The sequence below is a fragment of the Typopeltis vanoorti genome, chromosome 2 (assembly GCF_054136105.1).
Source record: "Typopeltis vanoorti isolate ZY-2024b chromosome 2, IOZ_Tvanoo_1.0, whole genome shotgun sequence".
NCBI classification, from domain to species: domain Eukaryota; kingdom Metazoa; phylum Arthropoda; class Arachnida; order Uropygi; family Thelyphonidae; genus Typopeltis; species Typopeltis vanoorti.
In genome coordinates this window covers 48,583,309-48,604,803 of record NC_143550.1, presented here as the reverse complement: position 1 = coordinate 48,604,803, position 21,495 = coordinate 48,583,309, and the positions used below count along the sequence as shown (strand labels likewise).

The window sequence follows — 21,495 nt, the reverse complement described above, 5'->3', positions numbered from 1 at the left end:
ACTGCATTTAGTAATTATGCTAACATTTATTCTTCAATAATAAAATGCATACAAATGATCATAGAATAAATAAATATTTTCATTTAAAGTACAAATATTTTTAGTATTAAAATTTTATCTCAAACTATAATGACCCATTAAAATAGCTGAGTACTTATAAAGTTTCTGAAAATGTACCAGTTGCCCTACCAGATGTTATTTTAGCATTGCATTGCATACCACATATACATAATTGTATCACAACCAGTATGAAATTAACAATTTTTCAAATGATTCCTTTATCCAAGCTTATTTGGCTAAAGGAATCATTTGGATATACTAAGTTTGCAGCTTTTTCCACCTTTTCACAGTTTTGGTCACAGGCTGGAAATTAGAAAAGCTTTTCTGGCATTCATTATGACTATCACCTTAAGTTTAGCAGTATTTAACACAGTACAGTACTATAAGAGCAGAAGAAATTAATTGTAATGCTATTTTTTTTTTTTTTGGAATTTAAAGCAACATCTTCAGAGCCACTTGTCACAGTAAACACACAGGTACTAACAATCAAAACAATTCAAAAATTTTAATGAAAAAAGAACTTGTCCTATTTTGGAATTCCAAATTTTTGGTAAATTAATGCAGCTATGTTTCTAGTTTGAAGAATGCTATTGCTGCTATTAACTCCAAAAATAGTCTGACTTATAATAATCATATAGTACTGTAGTTTTCTTCCACTTATTCCATGTGACAGGGTGTCTAAAGTCTTGCCATAATGATGGTAGCAAATGTATTTATGTTTTCTACAGCAACAGTTAACTTCCTGTCTATCCCATAGTTATAGGCATAGTTCATTTATATACTTTCCTGGATGTGAACAAGGATGGAGATTTTCTTTAGGTGAAAAGATGAGGGTTGCTAGTTTGATGCAGAAGATTATATTCATTTAAGACTTTGGTCACCTATTCAAAAGATGTAGAACACAATTGCTGCATCAATATTTATTGTTTAGGCATGAAAACAAAATATTACATTGGGAAGGTATTATCAACCTCTTCTATTAATGATAGTAACAATACATTCACAACTGCATAATCCTGATGTTTTTTTAATTCTACATGAGAGGTTAAAGAACCTATAGCACATATGCACCTATAGTATAGTATAGTGCTGTGTGTACATGATGACTGGGATAGAAGCTTAATGACCTTCTTGAAAAGAGGTTGCAGTTGTTGTTGAACTTTTTCATTTTACATAGTTTGGAAACTCTGCTCTAGAGACCAAACACGGAACTTTTTCAAGCCACTTCAGGTCTCCAAATAAGCAGGGCAGTAATCTCACATTGGGTGATGAAATTCATTTTTCACCTAAAAACAATTACAAACATCCATTGCCCACAATAAGATTCAAATCCATAACATGGTTGGAGAGAGCAGATACACTAACCACTTGTTGAAAGTTTATTTTTCACTTGGTTAGAGTATAATAAATTTAGTTTAATCCTTTATCCAAGTGTGAGCAAACGAAGTTTGCGCCTGAAAGTATCTTCAGGACTGGGGTAAGGTGGTACAACACCAGGGCAACTCGTTGCAAATGTGGAGCAAGCTACCAACACTCCTGTCTCGGTATCTCCTATAATGCAAAACACATCTCCTTGCGGATATGTCTAATGTTATGCATTAAGGGAAAGGCCACTACCTTAGTCTGAGTAGTGGCCTTTCCCTTAATGCATAACATTAGACATATCCGCAAGGAGATGTGTTTTGCATTATAGGAGATACTGAGACAGGAGTGTTGAAGTTTGAAGTTTATTTTTCACTTTGTTGAAAGTTTATTTTTCACTTGGTTAGAGTATAATAAATTTAGTTTAATCCTTTGCTCCACATTTGCAACGAGTTGTCCTGGTGTTGTACCACCTTACCCCAGCCCTGAAGATACTTTCAGGCGCAAACTTCATTTGCACACACTTGGATAAAGGATTAAACTAAATTTATTATACACTAACCACTTGGCCAATCAGGGTGGCAAAATTGCAAATCTGGAAGTTTGTGTACTGTATGGTTTGTTGCACAGATTGCACTGCCATCACCAGAACTGTAAACAGTATTATTGGTCAATGACAGAAGGTCATTATTGTACAGAAGAAAAGAGGGTATGCAAGAGTACTGAGCAATGCATCACTCCTTTGCCATTACACACAAAAGTGAACAACCAGAGAGAGAGGGGGTGGCTTCCAATACAGAGGGTGGAAGATAGACCAAGGTTAGCAGTTTATTAAGCAAGCGTTAAGCTAGAAATGATCAAATACACTGAAAATGTCAAGAGCAATAGCAGTTTTTCCAAACTTTTCCATGCCATATGTCCATTAGTGGGTGATGTAGGCAGAAACGAAACTGGCAGGCCTCTAGGTAACAAAGTTGACCATCCATGACTCTTTGTTATTTTGAAAAGGACTAAGATGATGGCATGCAGTAGTTTGACAACAGACATTTATCTTTCTTTTTGGAGTATGTTTCTTGCTTCTGGAGTACAACCTTTTAGTATAATTGTGGAGATTCCACTGGGACTAGAAACATTTTTTGGTATTCATGTTATTTAAGATTCTTCTGTCTTTTTTTTTTTTTTTTTTGCTGAAAGACCACAGGAAGTGATTTACCTTGGTTATCTATGTAGGAACTGGAGGAGATGAATGCTGCCCAGAAGGGTTAGCTTTATCTTTGGGTGAAATCTAGATGAAAGGTGGAAGCAGAGGTTGTGTCTCCTACAAAGTCCAATGGAAAAAAAAAAAAAAAAAAAAAAGGTGAGTCAAGTTTCTGCTGTTAGTCCTTTCAAAGTCAGACTTGGATTGATGGTTGTTAGGCATTTGTTGCATGCTTCAATTTAAGCTAAGTTGAAACTGAAATATTTGTCAAGCTATCTGCAGCATGCTTGTATCCCCCCCCCCCCCCGAACTTTGTTGGTAAACTATGGCGTGCAAACTGGCAGCTATTTTGGATGGAATACATAATTCCATCCAAAATAGCTAAAATCCAAAATCTTCAGGCCAGTAAGAATAGTTTCTGTAACTTGCTCAGAGATGATGTGGTGAAACTACTGCCTGGCATCCTTGTAGTGCTAAAGGACATGAGGTTGGTTGGAAATGGAATGTTTTGTTTGGGAGAGAAAACATGCATAAGATTATGGTCTGAGTTACTGAGAGGACAGCTGATCACTGTGGTATATCTGGATGGAGATGTTTAAGAAAAGATCAAGTTACTGAGAGAATGGAGACAATTATTGGGCATTTGGATTGAGAGATGAAATATTTGGGTTAGATTATTGCAAATACTACCACACCATCTTTCAACTTGGTCAGAGGAATTGGAAAAGCCAGTCAGAGTTGTGGACATTAAGTTCACCTATGAAAATAACTTCACTGTTTTGGTGGATTACAGAAAGTCAAGCTTCAAAGATAGGAATTTTAAGATCAGTAAATATGGTAGATTAATGTCACTGAACAAGGAAAATTGAAGCCAGTGGAGGAAGGCAAAAGCTGATAATTTTACATTTGGATATCATAAAGCAGTTTTGGAGCACATAAAGGCATAGTTACCATCCTTGTGGTAGAAGGAATTATGCAGAGTGTAATACGGACAGGTAACTGTCCATATTACACTCTGCATAATTATGGTTGTTATAGCTAAAAGTTGGGTTTTGTCAAAAATCTATGTCTGTAATTGATGATGTATGTTGTTATTTTACTGTTGAATGCAACTTTTTTTTAAAATAGTTTTTAGTATGTGTGTCGTATGTTTTCTATGACATAATTTGATGAGATCAAAACTAATATATATATATATATATATATATACACACACACACACATACATACAAGCAATATTTAAAATCAGAAAACTTATATAAAACAGCTGAAATGGTTGGTCTTAATACACATATGACTGAAACAAAAGTTCTTAAACTAATCAGCAAATGCCAAGAAGAAATTAAAATCAATCAACATGCTGTAAAAGAAGTTAAGAATTTTAAATGCTTGGTGTAATTGACAGTCATAATGCACAGATTGACAAAATCTGATACTGTACTGCTTTCAAAAAATTAATATATGGAAGTAATTATAATAAAATAAAAATCTTCAATAGCAATGTTAAGGCCATATTATCATATGGATCAGAGACATGGAAGCTGACAAAAAAAAAAAAAAGCAAGAAGCTAAATTAAATGGTTTTCAAACAAATTTTTTAGCCCCAGTGTATAACAAACAGTGACATATAAGCTGACTGAGCAGAAAAGCATTACTAATGAAATTTTAAAAAATGCAGATGAAAATGGATTGAATACATACTGAGAATGGACATCAAAGAGATTCCTAGAGTGGCTTTGACATGATTCAAAAGGTAAACAGAAAGACTTAAATTAACTTGGAAGAGAAAGACAGATGGCTGGCTGGCAGAGCTAAAGAGAAGCCGAACTGGTGGCTCAGGACAGAGATATCTATCTAGAAGAAACGACACTTGGTCTTATGTGCTATGTTTTAATTTGTAATTTCTGATAGAGCTTTTTTTCTTTAAATTACAATGACATTTCATAGTTTAAATTGGGAATAACTAAAATGAGCATAGGGACACACATCAAGAGGAGACAGACTTTTGAACATGATCTCAATACTGAGAATGACTTGTTTCCTTGCCATAGTGGTGGTCTAAACATTGCCTCTCACATACTACCCACAACCTGACAGAGTATGTGGCAGTGGGGATATGCAGCAGCTGATTGGGAAGCCTCCTAACTTGTTACTGTAAGTTTTGAGTCAATGCCTTTGCCAGCTAGCATATGAAACTTTTCACTGATGTACTCAAATGGAAGTGGTTTAGGGTCTCTAAATATGTCTTGCATATCCTTGAAAGAAATTTAATGAAATTCATCTTAGGTTTGAGATGAATTTCATTGCCCAGTGTGAGACCAGGCCTCCCATAAGTGGGGTGGTGAAGTGGCTTATTAAGTTCAATATTTGGTCTCTAGAGCAGGGTTTCTGGACTTTGTAAAAAAAAAATTGTAAATAAAAAAATATATAAAATTGATCAAAATGGCAAAACAACTCCTTAGCCCACCCACAGTACAAAATGTACTATAGGTTTATAACAACCTTTCATGGGTGGGAACCACACAAACTGCAGGGATCGAAATGGAAACCTCTGCTCTGGAGAGTAAACATGGCATCTTCCACTTCAGGCCTCCAATAAACAAGGAGGTATCACTGGGCGGTGACTGTCATCTATCACTTAGCGGATCTAGCTGTCATTTCCTCAAACTAAGAAGAAAGCTGTGGGAATGTTTACCAAGTATACACCAGAGTCCCCTTTTGTGGAAAAAGACCACACACAAGGAGGGAGGTTTGATGATTGACACAGAGGCTGTATATTGAATATCACCTGCCCATTAGTTGTCCCTCCCGTGTTGTGTATTTATCATCATTCTCATTAAAAAGCAGCAGCTGTCAGTGCCCTCGGTCACTGCCATAATTTTGCTATCATGCCCTAGCTAAGCACCTAAATTAGAAGTAATGATAAATACTGAATGTCAAATCTACCTTCCATGGTGGCCAATAAACAATATTTTCTTGGATGCAGTGACAAGTGTGTGAAGATGCCGGTTTAGAAATTAGCAAAATATGACCTTTATAAATATCTTATGGAGTTTTATAATTACTAAACTTAAGATGAATAATTGCCAACATTTGGTATCACATGATGTATAATTGCCCTACCTTTCAAAATCCAAAATAGCAACAAAATGATGCAAATAATCTCTCTCCTTTTACATCCATGGTATTCAATTCCAGATTTTCAGAATGCAATGAACTGATTTTTCAGATGTTTGATGACTAATACAACTCGTATAAATTAAAAAAAGTATGTTAAAATTTCCTATGCAACCTTTTCAACAATAAGTGATTCATCACACATATTCGAATGTGGCTTTTATTTTTGAAATTTTTATCCTACTTTTTCTCACGTAAGGATAAACAAGTGACAACTTGATATAAATTAATGTGTTTTACCACATAATAATATCAGCACCTTTAAGGGTTAATATACAAACAATTTGTCAGAAAAAAAACACACATAAGAGCATGATTTTTTTTTCTCCATTTTACATGACAAACAGCTATAATGAACCAAACATGACATACACTGCTTAATCATATAGACCTTAATCTGAATGGCATAGTTTTGCACAAAAGTTTTTTTTCTAGAATAAGTTTACTAGCTTGCAACATTTTATTAGTACCTTAACAATATCCCTTGGAAGATGTTCAGAGGGCCCTGTTATACGATGACCCTGTAAATTCTTTGAATACTGTCTTATAAGTATGCTCTAAATGTGTATTTTATGGTCTTGTTTATGTAGCAGCGTGTGCAATTATTGATGAGTTCTTTGGCATGGACTGGACAGTTTTTCTCATAATGTTCTGAGAATTTTTTTTTTAATATTGTTCCCATCCATGGAGTTATAAGTAAATTGCAATAAATGTGTTGATAATGATTACAGTTTCATGACTGTTCTAAAGGTGTATGAAGGGATGTATCCCCTTGCTTCTGAAGTTATTTGTAACAGTTTTGAGAAAGTAATTTAATTTTGTTCTTTATTTTTTCTTTTTTCCAATACTGAATATTTAAATGTGGAAATATATAATTTTTTGATTAATGCAGCAAACTTGATTTTTGGATGCCACTGATTCGAGTGAGAGGCAAAATTTGCTAGATCCTTCATGGCATTGGGCAAGATTATAAAAATGTTATCAACACACAACAGGATTAGGTAGTTTTTTTGCAAGGCCAACTCTTCAAACTACTGCCAGTGGTGAAACTATCATTAACCTGTAGTTCTATTTAAAAGTTCTACTTGAAATGGGCATTAAGGTAACATCTGAAAAGTGATGATACATAAGAATTTTCTTTATTGCTGTGTGGTTTCTTCTACAGGTAAATTATATAGGGATTGTGCTTGAGTGGACTGGAGTTAGGTGTTTGAAGAAGTTTTGTTCAGTGAGAGAATGGAAGTACAAAATCAGGAAAGCTATTAAAGAGGATGCAGGTGAGCATGTGTGAGACAGATCACACAAAGCTGAATGTATAGTTTTTCAGATCTCAATTCTGAATGAGAATCATAAAAAGATTCAAGGGTACCTTGTGAGCTTAGAGGATACTGCAATACAGGTATGCCAAAAGTATCAGGAGCAAGCTTTGGTTAGTATGAATTGATCAAAAATCATACCTTCATTGATAAATGAGATGTTGTCAGAGAGATAAAATGTAAGGAATACTGCATTTTCAAGGAGGATAGAGAGAACAGGATTCACTTTTAGAGGAAGGACTTCATCTATGGAGACCTGATATGAAGGCAAGGAAATGTAATTTTATGCAGATATTGAGAGATAATTACCTCAAACAACATGTGATGGAAGGTAACCAGGGTTTTGAGAGTACTAGATCTGGTGACAGCATCACAGAATTTGTCATTAACAGAGGTATGGAAATGGCTAGGGATGTAGAATTTTCACTTTAAATATATGCATAACTTCAAAACTAGCAAGCATGACAAACGGCTCTTGCCATGGCACTGATGCAATTTGCAGCAGTGCCATGGCAAGAGCCGGTAAGAGTTAATGGATATTTAAGGAAAGTAGCATTAGATTGCATACACAAGGTCAAGAGGATAAATCAGAAGAGTGTTAAATGGTATCACTAAACAGGAACTGCAAAAAAATGTGGATGGTAAATAGGAAAAAAGACAAGTAGGCTCATAAGTAGTACCACAGCCCAGGCAATCAAAGGTGAAAAGGTAAAATCAAACTGAGAAGAAATCAGCTGAGCAAACCAAAGAAAATCCCAGTGTTGAAAGTTTTTCCACTTGGTTATACTATAAATTAAAGATACCAAGAAATTATATACTTGGTTTAATCCTTTATCCAGTGTAAGCAAACAAGTTTGCACCTGAATTATTTTCAGAATTGGGGCAAACCCAGTGGTGAAATTGGCTCCCACTGATGAGACCTCAATAAAGGTTGAAACCAGTCTGGGTAGTGACCCTTCCCGTAATGCATAGCATTATACATGTCTGCAAGGAGATGTGCTTTGCATTATGGGATACTAAGACAAGTGATGTCAGGTCATTAGCTTCTTTATACGAGTTGCCCCAGTGCTGAAACGTTCAGGCACAAACTTGTTTGCTTACAGTTGGATAAATGATTAAACCAAGTATATAATTTCTTCGTATCTTTAATTTAAAATCCCAGTGTTCTTTTGCTGGTGTGGTGAGTAAAAGGAAGAATGATTAAGAAAAAATAACCAGTGAATGATATTGTTAGGGATGTGACAAAAGTGGAAGTATGGTTGAAATACTTGTAATCACAATATGGGAATAGAGGTAGATGAACTGGATGTGCTCACAAGCTGTGTAGATGGAACTAGAATGGAAGAAATTGAGGCTAATGAGTCTCAACTTCTACTTTTTTTTTGCTGGAGAGAGCTCAAGTTGATGGGAAAAGCATGCAGACTACATGGATGTTAAGACACAATCAAGGATAAGAAAATTGTCCCTGATTATTTCTCTATCTATAAATCTATGGTAAGACTGCATCTGAGATATTGTGCATTATTTGGTCACCTGGGTTTCTTTGGAATGGGAATAACTGCATATAGAGAACATTCAGAGGCAAGTGACCAAAATTAACTGGGTGTCTGGAGTGCTCCCTATGAGAAAGACTTGAAGGCTTGTAGATTAAAAAGTTTAACCAACAAGCAGAAAAGTGAGGACATGATAGAAACATATGTTACTGAAATGCTTTTTACAGTAGATGATAAAGAAATTTTTCACAATATGACAAGAAGGAAGAGAACAAAGGATTACTTCCCAATTTTGTAAGTGCAATAGGTTGCCAGAGGTGGTGGTAATATTCTTGTGAGTGAAAGATTAAGGAGAGAAATATGATAGACACTGTCAATAATGGTTAGTGTGAGCCTCACATGATGAATATTCAGACTCCATGGAGAGGCTGAATATTCATCATGTGAATATTCAGACTCTCTTTTTAACTATTTAACATTAGTTAAAATTAATTTACTTTTAACTAATGTTAAATTCTACCATACCAAAAATATACATCTGCCCTGAGATGATGATCTAGTGAAATGCAAAATCTAACATTTAGTCCCTTTCCCCAAGCAATGCTACTGCTTAAAGTTACTAACAGTAATAGAACAGTAGTAGTAAAAAATAATTAGAATTAAATAATTTATATATATATATATATATATATGTATGTGTAGCTCAGTGGATGTGGCGTTTGCACACTACCGCGCTAGGCCGCACGAAGGAAGTCTTGGTTTCAAGTCTAGTCGGCGACTAGAGGAAATTTTTCTGAGCCTTTTTTCGACCGGTTCCCGAGTTAGTCGATCTCTGGCATGGGCAAGCAGGTTTTTCCTCCCGGAAACTCGGGTTTTTCGTCCTGTAAACTCAAGAAAATCGACCGTAGAACCCACATTATTTCAGACATTAAATATATTGCGTTAGGGTTAGAGACCACGTGATGGCGGCACATTTGAGCCGTCTCTCTTCACTGCGTACCGCTTAATTAGTGATAGCCTTGGGCCATCTGTCTCTGATTGGGTACCAGTGGAGATTGAACTGCCCACTCAGTCTCCAAAAGTTAGATAGGGCTAAATGGCCTCGCCTACTCCCGTATATACGGGAACAAAAAGGCATTAGCTGATTTTTTTTTTTTTTTTTAATATATATATATATTTGAAAAAAATAGATTTAATGACTAGAAAACCGAGATAACATATAAAGATTTTAATGATGACTACTACTAGTTTCAGCATATAGCAGCCTTCTTCAGGTATTTATAAAGGAAAAGAATACTAATAAACATTGAATTACCTAAACAAACTGGACAGGTACAAATTGCCTCACATAATCGATACATAAAAATGTATTTTTTCAAGTTGTTCCAACTGGTGTGCCATTTGAAAAACTGTCTTCCTGTACTTCTAATTCCAGCTGACTTTCAGCTTAGATATAGTGTGTTGTTTTGTATAATGTTCCATATAGGCTGTATAACTGTAGCATGTTGAACAGCTTTTCTTTTGGTACCCTTCATATGCATTTTCCAGATCTACAAAACCTAAATAACAGATCTTTGTTATATTCTCATGTTTTTCAAATGACAACCTATTTGAAATTTCCAACTTGAAAAAATACAACGTTTTTATGTATCGATTATGTGAGGCAATTTGTACCTGTAATTTCCAGTTTGTTTAGATAATTCAATGTTTATTAGTATTCTTTTCCTTTATAAATACCTGAAGAAGGCTGCTATATGCCGAAACTAGTAGTATTCATCATTAAAATCTTTATATGTTATCTCGGTTTTCTAGTCATTAAATCTATTTTTTTTCAAATGTACAACAACCGAGTAAAAGCTGATCACCACATATATATATATATATGCATTTAGCATATGAATTGGTAGAAAAGCCAAAGTATGAATATAGATGTTATTCAACCAGAAATAATCAGATATGGTACTATGCTGCATAATTAAGAAGGTTGAATTCCATTCAACTATTAAAAAAAAAATTTTTCTTTTTAATTGCAGAGAAATTTCTGTAATGTGTGTTCCAGGTAAAATTTATGCAGGCATACCTGAGAAGAGACAAAGAAAATAAAAAAAATAAATAAAATAAAAAAAGCTATGTTCAGATCAAATAGGTTGTCATTTGAAAAACATGAGAATATATAACAAAGATCTGTTATTTAGGTTTTGTAGATCTAGAAAATGCATATGAAGGGTACCAAAAGAAAAGCTGTTCAACATGCTACAGTTATACAGCATATATGGAACATTATACAAAGCAACACACTATATCTAAGCTGAAAGTCAGTAGCTGGAATTAGAAGTACAGGAAGACAGTTTGATAATATCAGGTCTAAGACAAGAGTTTACATTATCTCAACTGTTATTCATCATATTCATCATCTATATGAATCATATGTTTTTTTTTCTTTTCTTTTTTTTTTTTTCCACTGATGGAAAGTGGCATTAAACCTGATACTGAAATATGCAACTCATCTCTTAACTTTATGTAGTTGAAGTTATAACTGTTGTAATAAATTTGGTATGAAAATCAGCAATAAAAACAAACTATGCTAAATAGTGAAATGGAAAATGGAATGTCAGGAATATGGAAAATCAATTCCATTATAAATAAAATATTTCAGCTGTGCAGGCATGAAGAGAGCAAATTAAATTTGGAAGTAGACAACAGAATAAGCAAAGATGGCTGGTAAGTGAGTTGAATAAATTCATCTAATAAGAAAAAGACTAAACTAACAATATACAATACAGTATTATTTTAACTAGAGGATTTAACAGCTGGGTTAAGAATAAAACAGTTGATCATAGAATATAGACCACATATATAATAAGTTTCTGTCGATGGCAGTTTATCATACACCTACCAAATAGATTAATCTGGAAGAATATTATTTATAAGAAATCAGTAATAATGTAAATTAAATCACATGGTACTATCAGAGTATTCTGTGCACTCCTTAAGGGTACATAGAAGAAGAAATTATTCCCCAAAATTCAAATAATTGAATGCATAGAAATTAGTTTCAAATGTACAGGTGTTGCTTATTGCAGAAAAGTGACACGCACCTTGTATTATGACTATATGAGTAAAGTCAGTAATTTCAGATGCTCATTACAAGAGGATATGAAGATCTATCCATCCTTTCCCCCTGTTAACGTTCTAAATATACTAAGTTACCCTATGCAGTATGTTTATCAGATGTGATTATCCTGTTGTAGTTTCATCTGCTTGATTTTTTTTAGCAAATTCAAGATTAAACATTATGGAAATAACATGATCCTTTTAAAACTGGTCTTCAAGAATAGTGTCCCAGAAATTTATCATATGATACAATAATTTGCTGACATAACTCTTTTAACATAGTGAACAAAACATACATTGTGTTACAAAAAAAATAAATAAATAAATAAAATAATAAATTAGAAATTCAAAGCCATCCATTGGGTGTACTGTACTGTAATTGCCAATATTATTAACCATTACGTAAGAACACTAGTTCTTTTTTTATTTATTTGAATCATGCATTCTAGTGTTTAAATTCTTTCTTAGTCCGCCTCTTTATTTTAGTATAATTTCTTGTTCTCTTTTTGGGTATAACGTAATATACTTAACGTTGTGCAACCTTTTTTCTTTATAATAATCTAAATGCATTCATCCTTATGATTCCAGTGAAAAACACAAATTTCGGAACACAGAAATGAAAATTTCTGTTTTCCGAAATCCTGTTACCTTTTCTCAGTCTTTAAATCCATTATTTATTTAACATATCTTCAAACAGAAGTTTACCCAAGACTGGTACATCAACTTTTGTTTATAATAATTAAGAATGACTAGCAATAGCGACTTAAATTTTCTGTTTTCAGTAGTCATAATTATTACATCATTAATACTTCTACAGTTGGGTTTTATTAGGAGAAAAAAAAAATTTATAAACAGTTCACTCTCACTATAGCAAACTTATAGAAACAACTGACATATTTTGTTATAGTGAATAGTCTCCTCTGGTGAATTTCTTTTATCATAGTTTTGTACTTATGGGAATTTGATCGGAACCATTCAGTACTTTGTTATTGCAAATGAATTTGTTATAGTAGTGTTTGCTATAGTGAGAGTTACTGTGTACTGCAGAACATTGTCCCTTCAGTAAACAATAGTTTGTCACAAAATTAAATATTATTTTTTGTTGTGAACTAATTAACAATAAATATATCTATTCAGTGAAAATTGTCTAACACTGTTCACACCTCTTTTTCAGACATGACTACCATACAAGCCATTGCTTACTAATTTAGGATGATCTACAATACATATCATATGAAATACTGCTATAAACACTGGATGAAGAAATGCAAAAAAGAATTTCAATCTTCTTTACATTTTATTCAAACTTCTAATGCAGTTGTACATGTTACATGAGACATCAATTAAAAAACGAAAGTAAAAATGTTTCACTAAGCACTGTACATATTTTTACAAGATGCTGAATCTTGCTGGAAGTAAAAAGAACATGTCATATTGTAAATAGTAGCGGACATGTACAAAAGTTAATGATTTCAGTTGGTATTTCTAGTAGGTCATCACAAATGTGATGTAGATGGAATAATCGTGTGTTGTTATTACTATTTTAAGAAACAGCATTAACAAGGAAGCTTGTTCCTATTGTCTTTTATAATATGCAATTACTGCCAGAGCAAATGGAGCACAACTTTACCTTTGGAAGCAAGTGAGCATACAGCTTCTTGCTTGCTTAATGTTCAGCAAAGTTAATGAATAAAAATATATCAAAAACTAGGCACAGTTTCTTTCTCAGTTTTATGACAAAGTTTTTATAGTGTTAGGGAATAAACAGAAGTCAAGCAAACTGACTATAATACAAGTACTCATTTACTAGTGCTCTCAGGATGTGATGTAAAATTGTTACAAAATGTTTAATGCAAAGAAGTTAAAAATGACAATGTGAAAATTATTCTTAAAAGCTGCATTAAGTCAAAGCTTGAAAAGGATTCAAAATTTCTATGTGTACACACACACACACACAAAAAAAGGGGATTACAAGTTAAAAGCACTTTCCCTAGGAAGGCAGTATTCTTATTTATTTCACAAAAATCGTGGTTAAAAAACTACATAAGAGGAACATAATGAAACATTTCAGATATTTACATTAGTCTAAAAATAGCTCTAACATTTTAGTTGTTTTGCCTGAGTTAGATAAGTAATAAAAAATGTCATTCTAAAAGCATAAGCAAGACTGTTTATTTTTCTCTTGAAAAAGAAGTTTTAATAATATATGTAAATTTAGGATTTTGCTTCCAGTAATAAATATCTTTCATTTTTGCATTGTTGTTATTGTATGGGTATCATTATTTTTGAAAGGGATGGGCAAATCAGATAAATTATAAACACAGTATATCATAAATGCCATACAATCAAACTCAGTATACCTGTCCTTACCGAGATAAAATCACTACTTTTTTGACTACTACAGTAGTGTCTAAGCAAAACAAGGAGGGGGGGAGGGGGGAACAGGCAGTATGGCTTTCAACTATATACATCGATATCCGCACAAATCCCAAAGCTAATTTTCCGTTTAATTTTTTTTCCAAGTTATTATGTACATTAAAAAAAAAACCATCTAGACTGATGAGAAACTTATGTACAAACAAAACAGCATTCAGACAGAATATAAAGTATTTGGGGAAATAAAAAAATATCAGCATACAAAAAAAAAAAAAAAAGAAAAAGAAAAAAAATGGCAGCATAGGCTGATATGTGAAATGACTTCTGCAAACCTTTGCTGGTCCACATTTTAGTATCAAATAAAATATATTTCATATATATATACTTTTATATATATACATATAAATATGTATGTTGTATTAACAGTTCATAGTTTACTTAGTAGTTATTTGTAAAACAATACAGACAGAATATTTACAAAGAAATGCTAAGCAATACAGATTTGAATTATTTTGAATCTAATGAGTTTAAAACCGAATTGTAAAAAAATAATTTTACATTAAAAAAAAGTACAAATTAACCAAAGAAAATAGCACTTTGTAACACTTGTAAACCATTATTACACAACCATTACTCGTGAATTTGTCAATGTTATTAGTATTATTTTTTTGAAAAACCACTGTCATTCACTGTCATGGGATCACTAGAAGAATGAGTGATGTTAATAGCTGGCAAGTCATAAAATGAGGTACGCTTCAGGACTTGGCAACATTTCCTTGTTTCCATTTACAATGTTAAGAAAGGAAATGCTAACTGTCAAAATGTTTCATTTACTATGTGCACACAAAAATGTACAAAATTCCATGTCTCTTGACAGTCCTAGTACCAAGGTGAAAGTTTTAAGATCTGGTACTTGAATATTATTCTCCTTGTTCTATTTAACACCATATTCCTTCAAACATCTAACCTAAATTATGACACTGAATCAGCCTTTAAAGATAATTCACCAGCAGTATAGAAATACCATATATTTATTTGTGCGTCCATTTGAACGCCCTTTCTTACAAACAACTAATTATGTTGCTCTTCACTGCAAATCTTCCAGAATATACTGATATTATTAAGGAATATCCACGTCATCTCTGTGCAGAGCCTTCATGTGCAGATATAGCAGCACGAGGAGTAGATCTGGTCCGAGAACGTATGCTTACTCCAAGAGCTGTGGTGGACGGCAGTGGTGCAGCAGCATGAGATGAAGTGGCAACCATCGCAGCAGTTGCAGGAGCTGGATTGGCTGAGACAGCTGTACCTAAATTGGCAGAGGGTGCAAGATGGTGCAAGAGAGATCTTCCTGTAGCAGGGCTAGCAGAGTCAGGTGCCCCTCGAAGTCTACTGCTACTAGCTGTAGTTGGGGCAGGAAGGGCACCGCGTGAAGTAGCACTAGTATGCTGATGATGACGATCTCTTCTGTCTCGATCTTCCTGCACTTCTTGTTGACTGCGATTACCGCCCTAAACAATAAATAATAAATTATAAAAATAAATAAATGAAATATACAAAATGCTTAATTTTAATTATGTCTCTAAGTGCTTCCACAGCAATCCTTTAAGACTGCTCAGGATCAGGAGAGCAGTTTTTCTAAAAGGAATAGCACACAGTGCTACTGCAGCAAAATCTTAGTGACTAAATGCATACCTGATGTGGCAACTGTAATTGGGCCACTGACTGAGCCTTAAGATTTTGGAACAGAATTTTCTGAACAATCAGTGTCAAAATCCAGGTCCTTCAGTAAGCATTTAATCTCTTTCAAAAGCTGATTTCCAGCAAAAAATATCCATGATCTTTCAAGAGCAAATAAAATCACACTGATTATTTTTATATTAAAAAGAATTATCCATTACAAATATGTCCCACAACAAATGAACATTCAATAGAAAGACAGGTGTACTATAAAGTCTGGAAGGAGAACACACAACACTCACTAATGGACAGTGATAAATTTGTTTATAAAATTAATCTGGTTACTTTCTAATAAGCTCACAATATTTGAGGGTGCTTAAATTACTGTATATGTCGGCGTATAAGATGACTCAAATACTACAGAAAACCCCTTGAAATCATGGGTCATCTTATACAGCGAGTATAAAAAGGGAAGCTTAATTTCTTGGATGAACATTTAGGTAGTTACAATACATCATTATATAAGAAAATAGGCAGTGTTTATAAACAAATCAGTTTAATTTTTTGTTACATAAATTTATTTAAAATATTACAATAGGTGTAAGTCTTAAAAAAAAAATTATTATTAACCTCATATGTTAATTTTCTTCATCATCTAAAAATAGTTCTTCAGATTCATTATTTAAATGATCGTCATATGGATCCCAGTTCGAATCCAGTGAACTGATTTCGTTTTCATCATCAGTGTCCCACAACAGACCATCTTCCGTACCAACCATAAGATTAGAGATACCACTTTTTAAATGATTTTATTACAGTCTCTACTTTTATATTATTCCATGCTTTGATCATATAGTTCTTCAGATTCATTATTTAAATGATCGTCATATGGATCCCAGTTCGAATCCAGTGAACTGATTTCGTTTTCATCATCATCAGTGTCCCACAACAGACCATCTTCCATACCACCCATAAGATTAGAGATACCACACTTTTTAAATGATTTTATTACAGCCTCTACTTTTATTTTATTCCATGCTTTGATCACAAAATTGTACAACATATCAAGTGATGCAGTGCACATAGATCCACCGTTTGTAAATGATTTTTCACCAGTCAACATCCCACTCTTCTTGTGTGCGATCTTTAAATAGTTTGTTCAAGCAGATGTCTAGAGGCTGCAATATAAAAGTTTAACCACCTGGTATAACAGCAATTTTTGTTATTTTTTTCTAGAAGACTTAGTATTCTCAGTTAAATGACTACGAAACATATCCCATACTAATAAACTACATTTCTTCATTACACTGCCTGGTCGCATGTTCCACACATTATTTATCCATAATTTCACACCATTTTCGTCCATCCATCCTTTTTCATGAAAATGTACAAAAACAACTGAAGGAAACTTTATCTTAGGTTTAGTTTTACGTTTAAAGATGATCATTAGTTTTAACTTGGTTCCATCAGCCAAACATGACAACACAACCATAAATCTTGTTTTTTCATGACGTACTTTGAACTAGCACATTCTTACTACCTTTAGATCCCACTGTTTTATTGCTTATCATATCAAAGCTCATAGGAGTTTCATCCGTATTTCCAATATTTGACAATAGAAATTTATGTTCTTGTCTCAACTGAATGGTAAGTTTGTGTTCAAGATCTGCTGGTAGCTTTTGAGCAATTTTCGTTTTCTGTCGTATTACCAGATTTTGTCTGTTCATAAAACGATTACACCATCCTGAAGTAGCTTGAAATTCTATACTTTCATCCAGATTCAATCTTGACCATTTTAGTGCATATACTCTAATCATATTTCTTGTAACAAGATAACCATTCTGCCTTTGTTCGAATACCCATTCTGCAACGTGCTTTTCCAGTTGCAGCCATCGAGTGATCCCCATTCTCATCGCACATTTTTTCTTTGGCAACTTTTTAAAAATTATCTTCTTTCTTCCTCCATTCTCTTACCATCTTCTCGGTTATGTCAAACTTTCTTGCAGCAGCACAGTTATTAGTTTGCTTTGCCATTTCAATTAAAATTGAGCTTCACACTTTCTTCATTTTGTTGCTGGTTCCGTGATTTTAAATGATAACAATTTTAATAATCCTAAAATTTAAAAAAAAATGCAAAATTAATAATTAATTAAAATTTGGCTAATCACTTTTAATTAGGGTAATTTTCCTAAACACTAAATCCATGCTATGCAAAAAAATAACAGATATGCATAGATATAAAAATTGTGAAGCATACTGCCACTTAAATATTTTGAAAATTATAAGATATGGAAAGTAAAATCAAGCCAAACATTATGGTTTAACCCACCGTACTGGCCTTGATATGTTTTCACATCAATAAATATGTGGATGTGGAAATAACGTGGGATAGGAAGCCTAAATTATTTGATATAATTCATCTATATGGCCTCTTTGGGTGGTTGAAGGACAAATATAGTTGCTATCTAAAAGGGTCCAGCTCCCATTGATGAGACCTCAGTGAAAGCTGAAATGGTCTGAAGAGTGACATTTCACAGAAAGCATGTCCAAAAGGAAGGGTGCTATGCATTATGGATACTAAAACAATGTGATGTCAAGTCATTGTCTTCATATACAAGTAGCCTATGAGTTACTTCCAATGCTCATACTTGGATAAAGGATAAAAACACAAATGCAATTTCTTGTTAAGTATAATTTAATAGAAATATTACGGTTTTGTGACCACATATTTATTAGAGAGCTGTTTTTAAAAAACTAAACAAGTACTAAAAATAACCCGACAAGTTTCGTTAGTCATAAGACTAACATCTTCAGAGGTAAAGAGAACTAACAGTTTAACAGAGTGAGCGTGAACCACAGAATGTGACAACAAATAGCATTGTCTCCAACTAACACCCATTAACGTTTGTATAGATCTGTTATTCGTTTTTTTTTTAACAAACTTTTTTGATGTTCATAATACCAACGAATGAACATGTTTTATCGTAATTTCTTAGAGTTTGTGCTTTAAACTGTTAGTTCTCTTTACTCCTGAAAATATTAGTCTTACAACTAACGAAACTTGTCGGGTTATTTTTAGTACTTGTTTAGTTTTTTAAAAACATTTCTCTAATAAACATGTCACAAAACCGGAATATTTCTATTGAACTTCTTAACACAGAAACCTACGCATGAAGTATAATTTAATTTACTTAACAAGAAAATTACAGCAGCAGCATTAACATGTGGTGGCAGAGTAAACCAAACCAACTAAGGCTATCAAGTCAGTATATTATGTGCATTAATTGCATGTTCAGCTGCTTTGCCTATTATTATCTACTAACACTGTATGAGACTGGCTAATTCATGTTCAGTTGAAAAGTCTTTAAAAAAAGGCTCCTTGCGTTCAGATAAGAGTGAAACAAATGAGGCACTAATAAGAACTGAAATGTCTTACAGTAAGCATTGTTTTAAAATAAGTTTGACAATGACCACACATATTAACTCACAATCCACATATTATGGAAATCATGCTATTCTCAATCAATTCAGCTCTTATAAGGTTAATACACTGGTGCCCACTTGCATGTATATATATTCAGAATTTTGGAGGAAATAATCTTCCTGCTATCAGGAAAGAAAAGACTGTTGTCCTTTGTAAGCTTATCAGAAAAGGCCTATATTATGTGATACACCAAAACTTAATTATTTAAATGGGGGTCAAAAACCAGTGAACATTCATCAAATATTTGAGCTAATGAATAATACAAATACATTAAAAAAATTATTAACATAAAAATTTCATCTATGTTTTGTAGGCATCTTCAGGTATGAAATGAAAAGAACAGAACAAAAGCATACAAGTGAAAAATTAATAATGCAACAGCTTTAGTAAGGTAACAGTAGTCAATTAATTATGATGAGCACAGTCAAGGAGCACCCCAGAAAGAGAATAAATGTAGTCCATCAGACCTGTTGAGATTAGAGTTACTTAACAATGCCTCAACTTTCCTTGTCAAGTCTTTTCATAAGACTTTAAAGAGCAGATTTCATAAGAAATCTACTCTTATGCAGAACTTTATAGTTCTTTTACAGAACTCTGTATTAAGGAGATAGTGTTCTGCAAAACCAGACAACTCATATACATAAAGTAATTTTTATATCCATGCACAACAGAGGCAAATATTCCAAATTTGTCAAAGTATGAGAGTTTGTTGTAATCTGGTCTCTGACTGCTCCAATTTCTTTTCTCTATCTATAAATTTAACCTTTCACTGTTTTTTTTTTTTTTTTTTTTTTTTTTTTTGAGATAAAAGCCCCAACGAATAACATGTTCATCATTATTAGTAGTACAGATAAATAGTTGAAAGCAAGCTTGGAGAAGAACAAGCAGGGTCCAGGATTAGATTTCACTTAAAGACAAATAGTTGAGAAAGCATAAGAAGAATCTGTATCTAAATTTTGTGGATCTGGAAAATGCACATGAAAAGTGCCAAGAGAAAAGCTGTATAAAATGTTGCAGTCATTGGTGTAAATTGGGCATTATATTGAGCAATACACAGTCTATATTTGAGTTGTAAGTCAGCAGTTAGAATTGAAGGAAATACAGGATAATGGTTTGATGTGAAATCAGAGGAGATGAAGATGCACATTATATCCACTGTTATTCACCACTTATAGGATTACATTATGAGGGAAGGTAGCATTAAACCTGATGCCAAAATTGGAGATGTTAATCTCAGCTATGCAGATGATATTATACTTCTAAATAAATCTAGTATATCTTCAGGATTCTTTAATTAAATTGAATGAACTGCTATAACAAATTTGGTATGAGAATCAGCAATAAAAAGACAAATATGATGAAAATATGCAGAAACAATGCAACTGTATTCTGAATGAAGAACCTATAGAACAAGTAAAACATTTCAGCTATTTAGTCAATTTTTAGTGAAGATGGCATGTTAGAAAATCAACTGAATAAATTCACATGAAAAACACAAGGAAATAAGTAATAATGTTTATTTAAAACCATATATTTCAGCCTGAATATTCCAGGCCATCATCAGTAATGATAGTTAATTACAAGGTAGAAACGCAAAACATGGACTGATTTGAAACAGTAAGAGATGTGTGAAGTTATAAATAAAGCAATACAATGGCATAACTGAGGAAACATTATTAATTATTCATTAACCATATTTTAAAAAAATTCAGTGATGCGTGATTAGAATAAGCTTTTCCCATATCTTAGATAATAAGAGGCAGTCATTCTGATTTAAGTTCAGACAGTGAAGTAAGGCTTCAGCACTTTCTTTAAACAAATGTTCAATGTATAGTGACACAGATGAAGTAAATATGTTTCAGACTGATATTGCGATCTGTATCTATTCTGTACTATAACAAGCCAGATTTCCTGTTGCAAATGTAAGATTGGTGTTCTTGTATTTTCTTTTCTACTGATGGTCCAGTTTCTGAAGTAAGAATGACGACAGTCAAAAGGAACTTAGACAAAGGGAAGAACCAAAAGGAGAATATTTATCTTTGGAAGGTTGAAACCATGATGATAATTTGTTGATACAGAAAGTCTTATTCTAATCACACATCACTTTTTTTTTTTAAAATACAGTTAATAATACAATGTTTCCTCGGTTATACCATTGTGTTGTTTTATGTATAACATCATGTGGCACTTACTGTTTCAAATCAATCCATTGTTCACATTCTACTTTGTTAACTA

At 33.1% G+C, this 21,495-nt stretch overlaps 2 protein-coding genes across 2 annotated transcripts in view; one reads left to right on the top strand and one right to left on the bottom strand.

Moving 5' to 3' along the window:
* The window catches only part of Csas (CMP-sialic acid synthase), a 104,926-nt gene extending 91,895 nt beyond the window's left edge, over positions 1 to 13,031 (top strand). The window contains exon 6 of the mRNA XM_090411225.1: positions 12,895 to 13,031. The gene's annotated coding sequence lies outside the window, so the exon portion shown is untranslated. The remainder of the gene's footprint in view (positions 1 to 12,894) is intronic.
* LOC150108988 (casein kinase I-like) overlaps positions 12,999 to 21,495 on the bottom strand; it is a 129,008-nt gene continuing 120,511 nt past the window's right edge. The window contains exon 7 of the mRNA XM_090411213.1: positions 12,999 to 15,607. Coding sequence (XP_090267339.1) covers positions 15,233 to 15,607 — 375 coding nt within the window. The 3' untranslated portion in view covers positions 12,999 to 15,232. The remainder of the gene's footprint in view (positions 15,608 to 21,495) is intronic.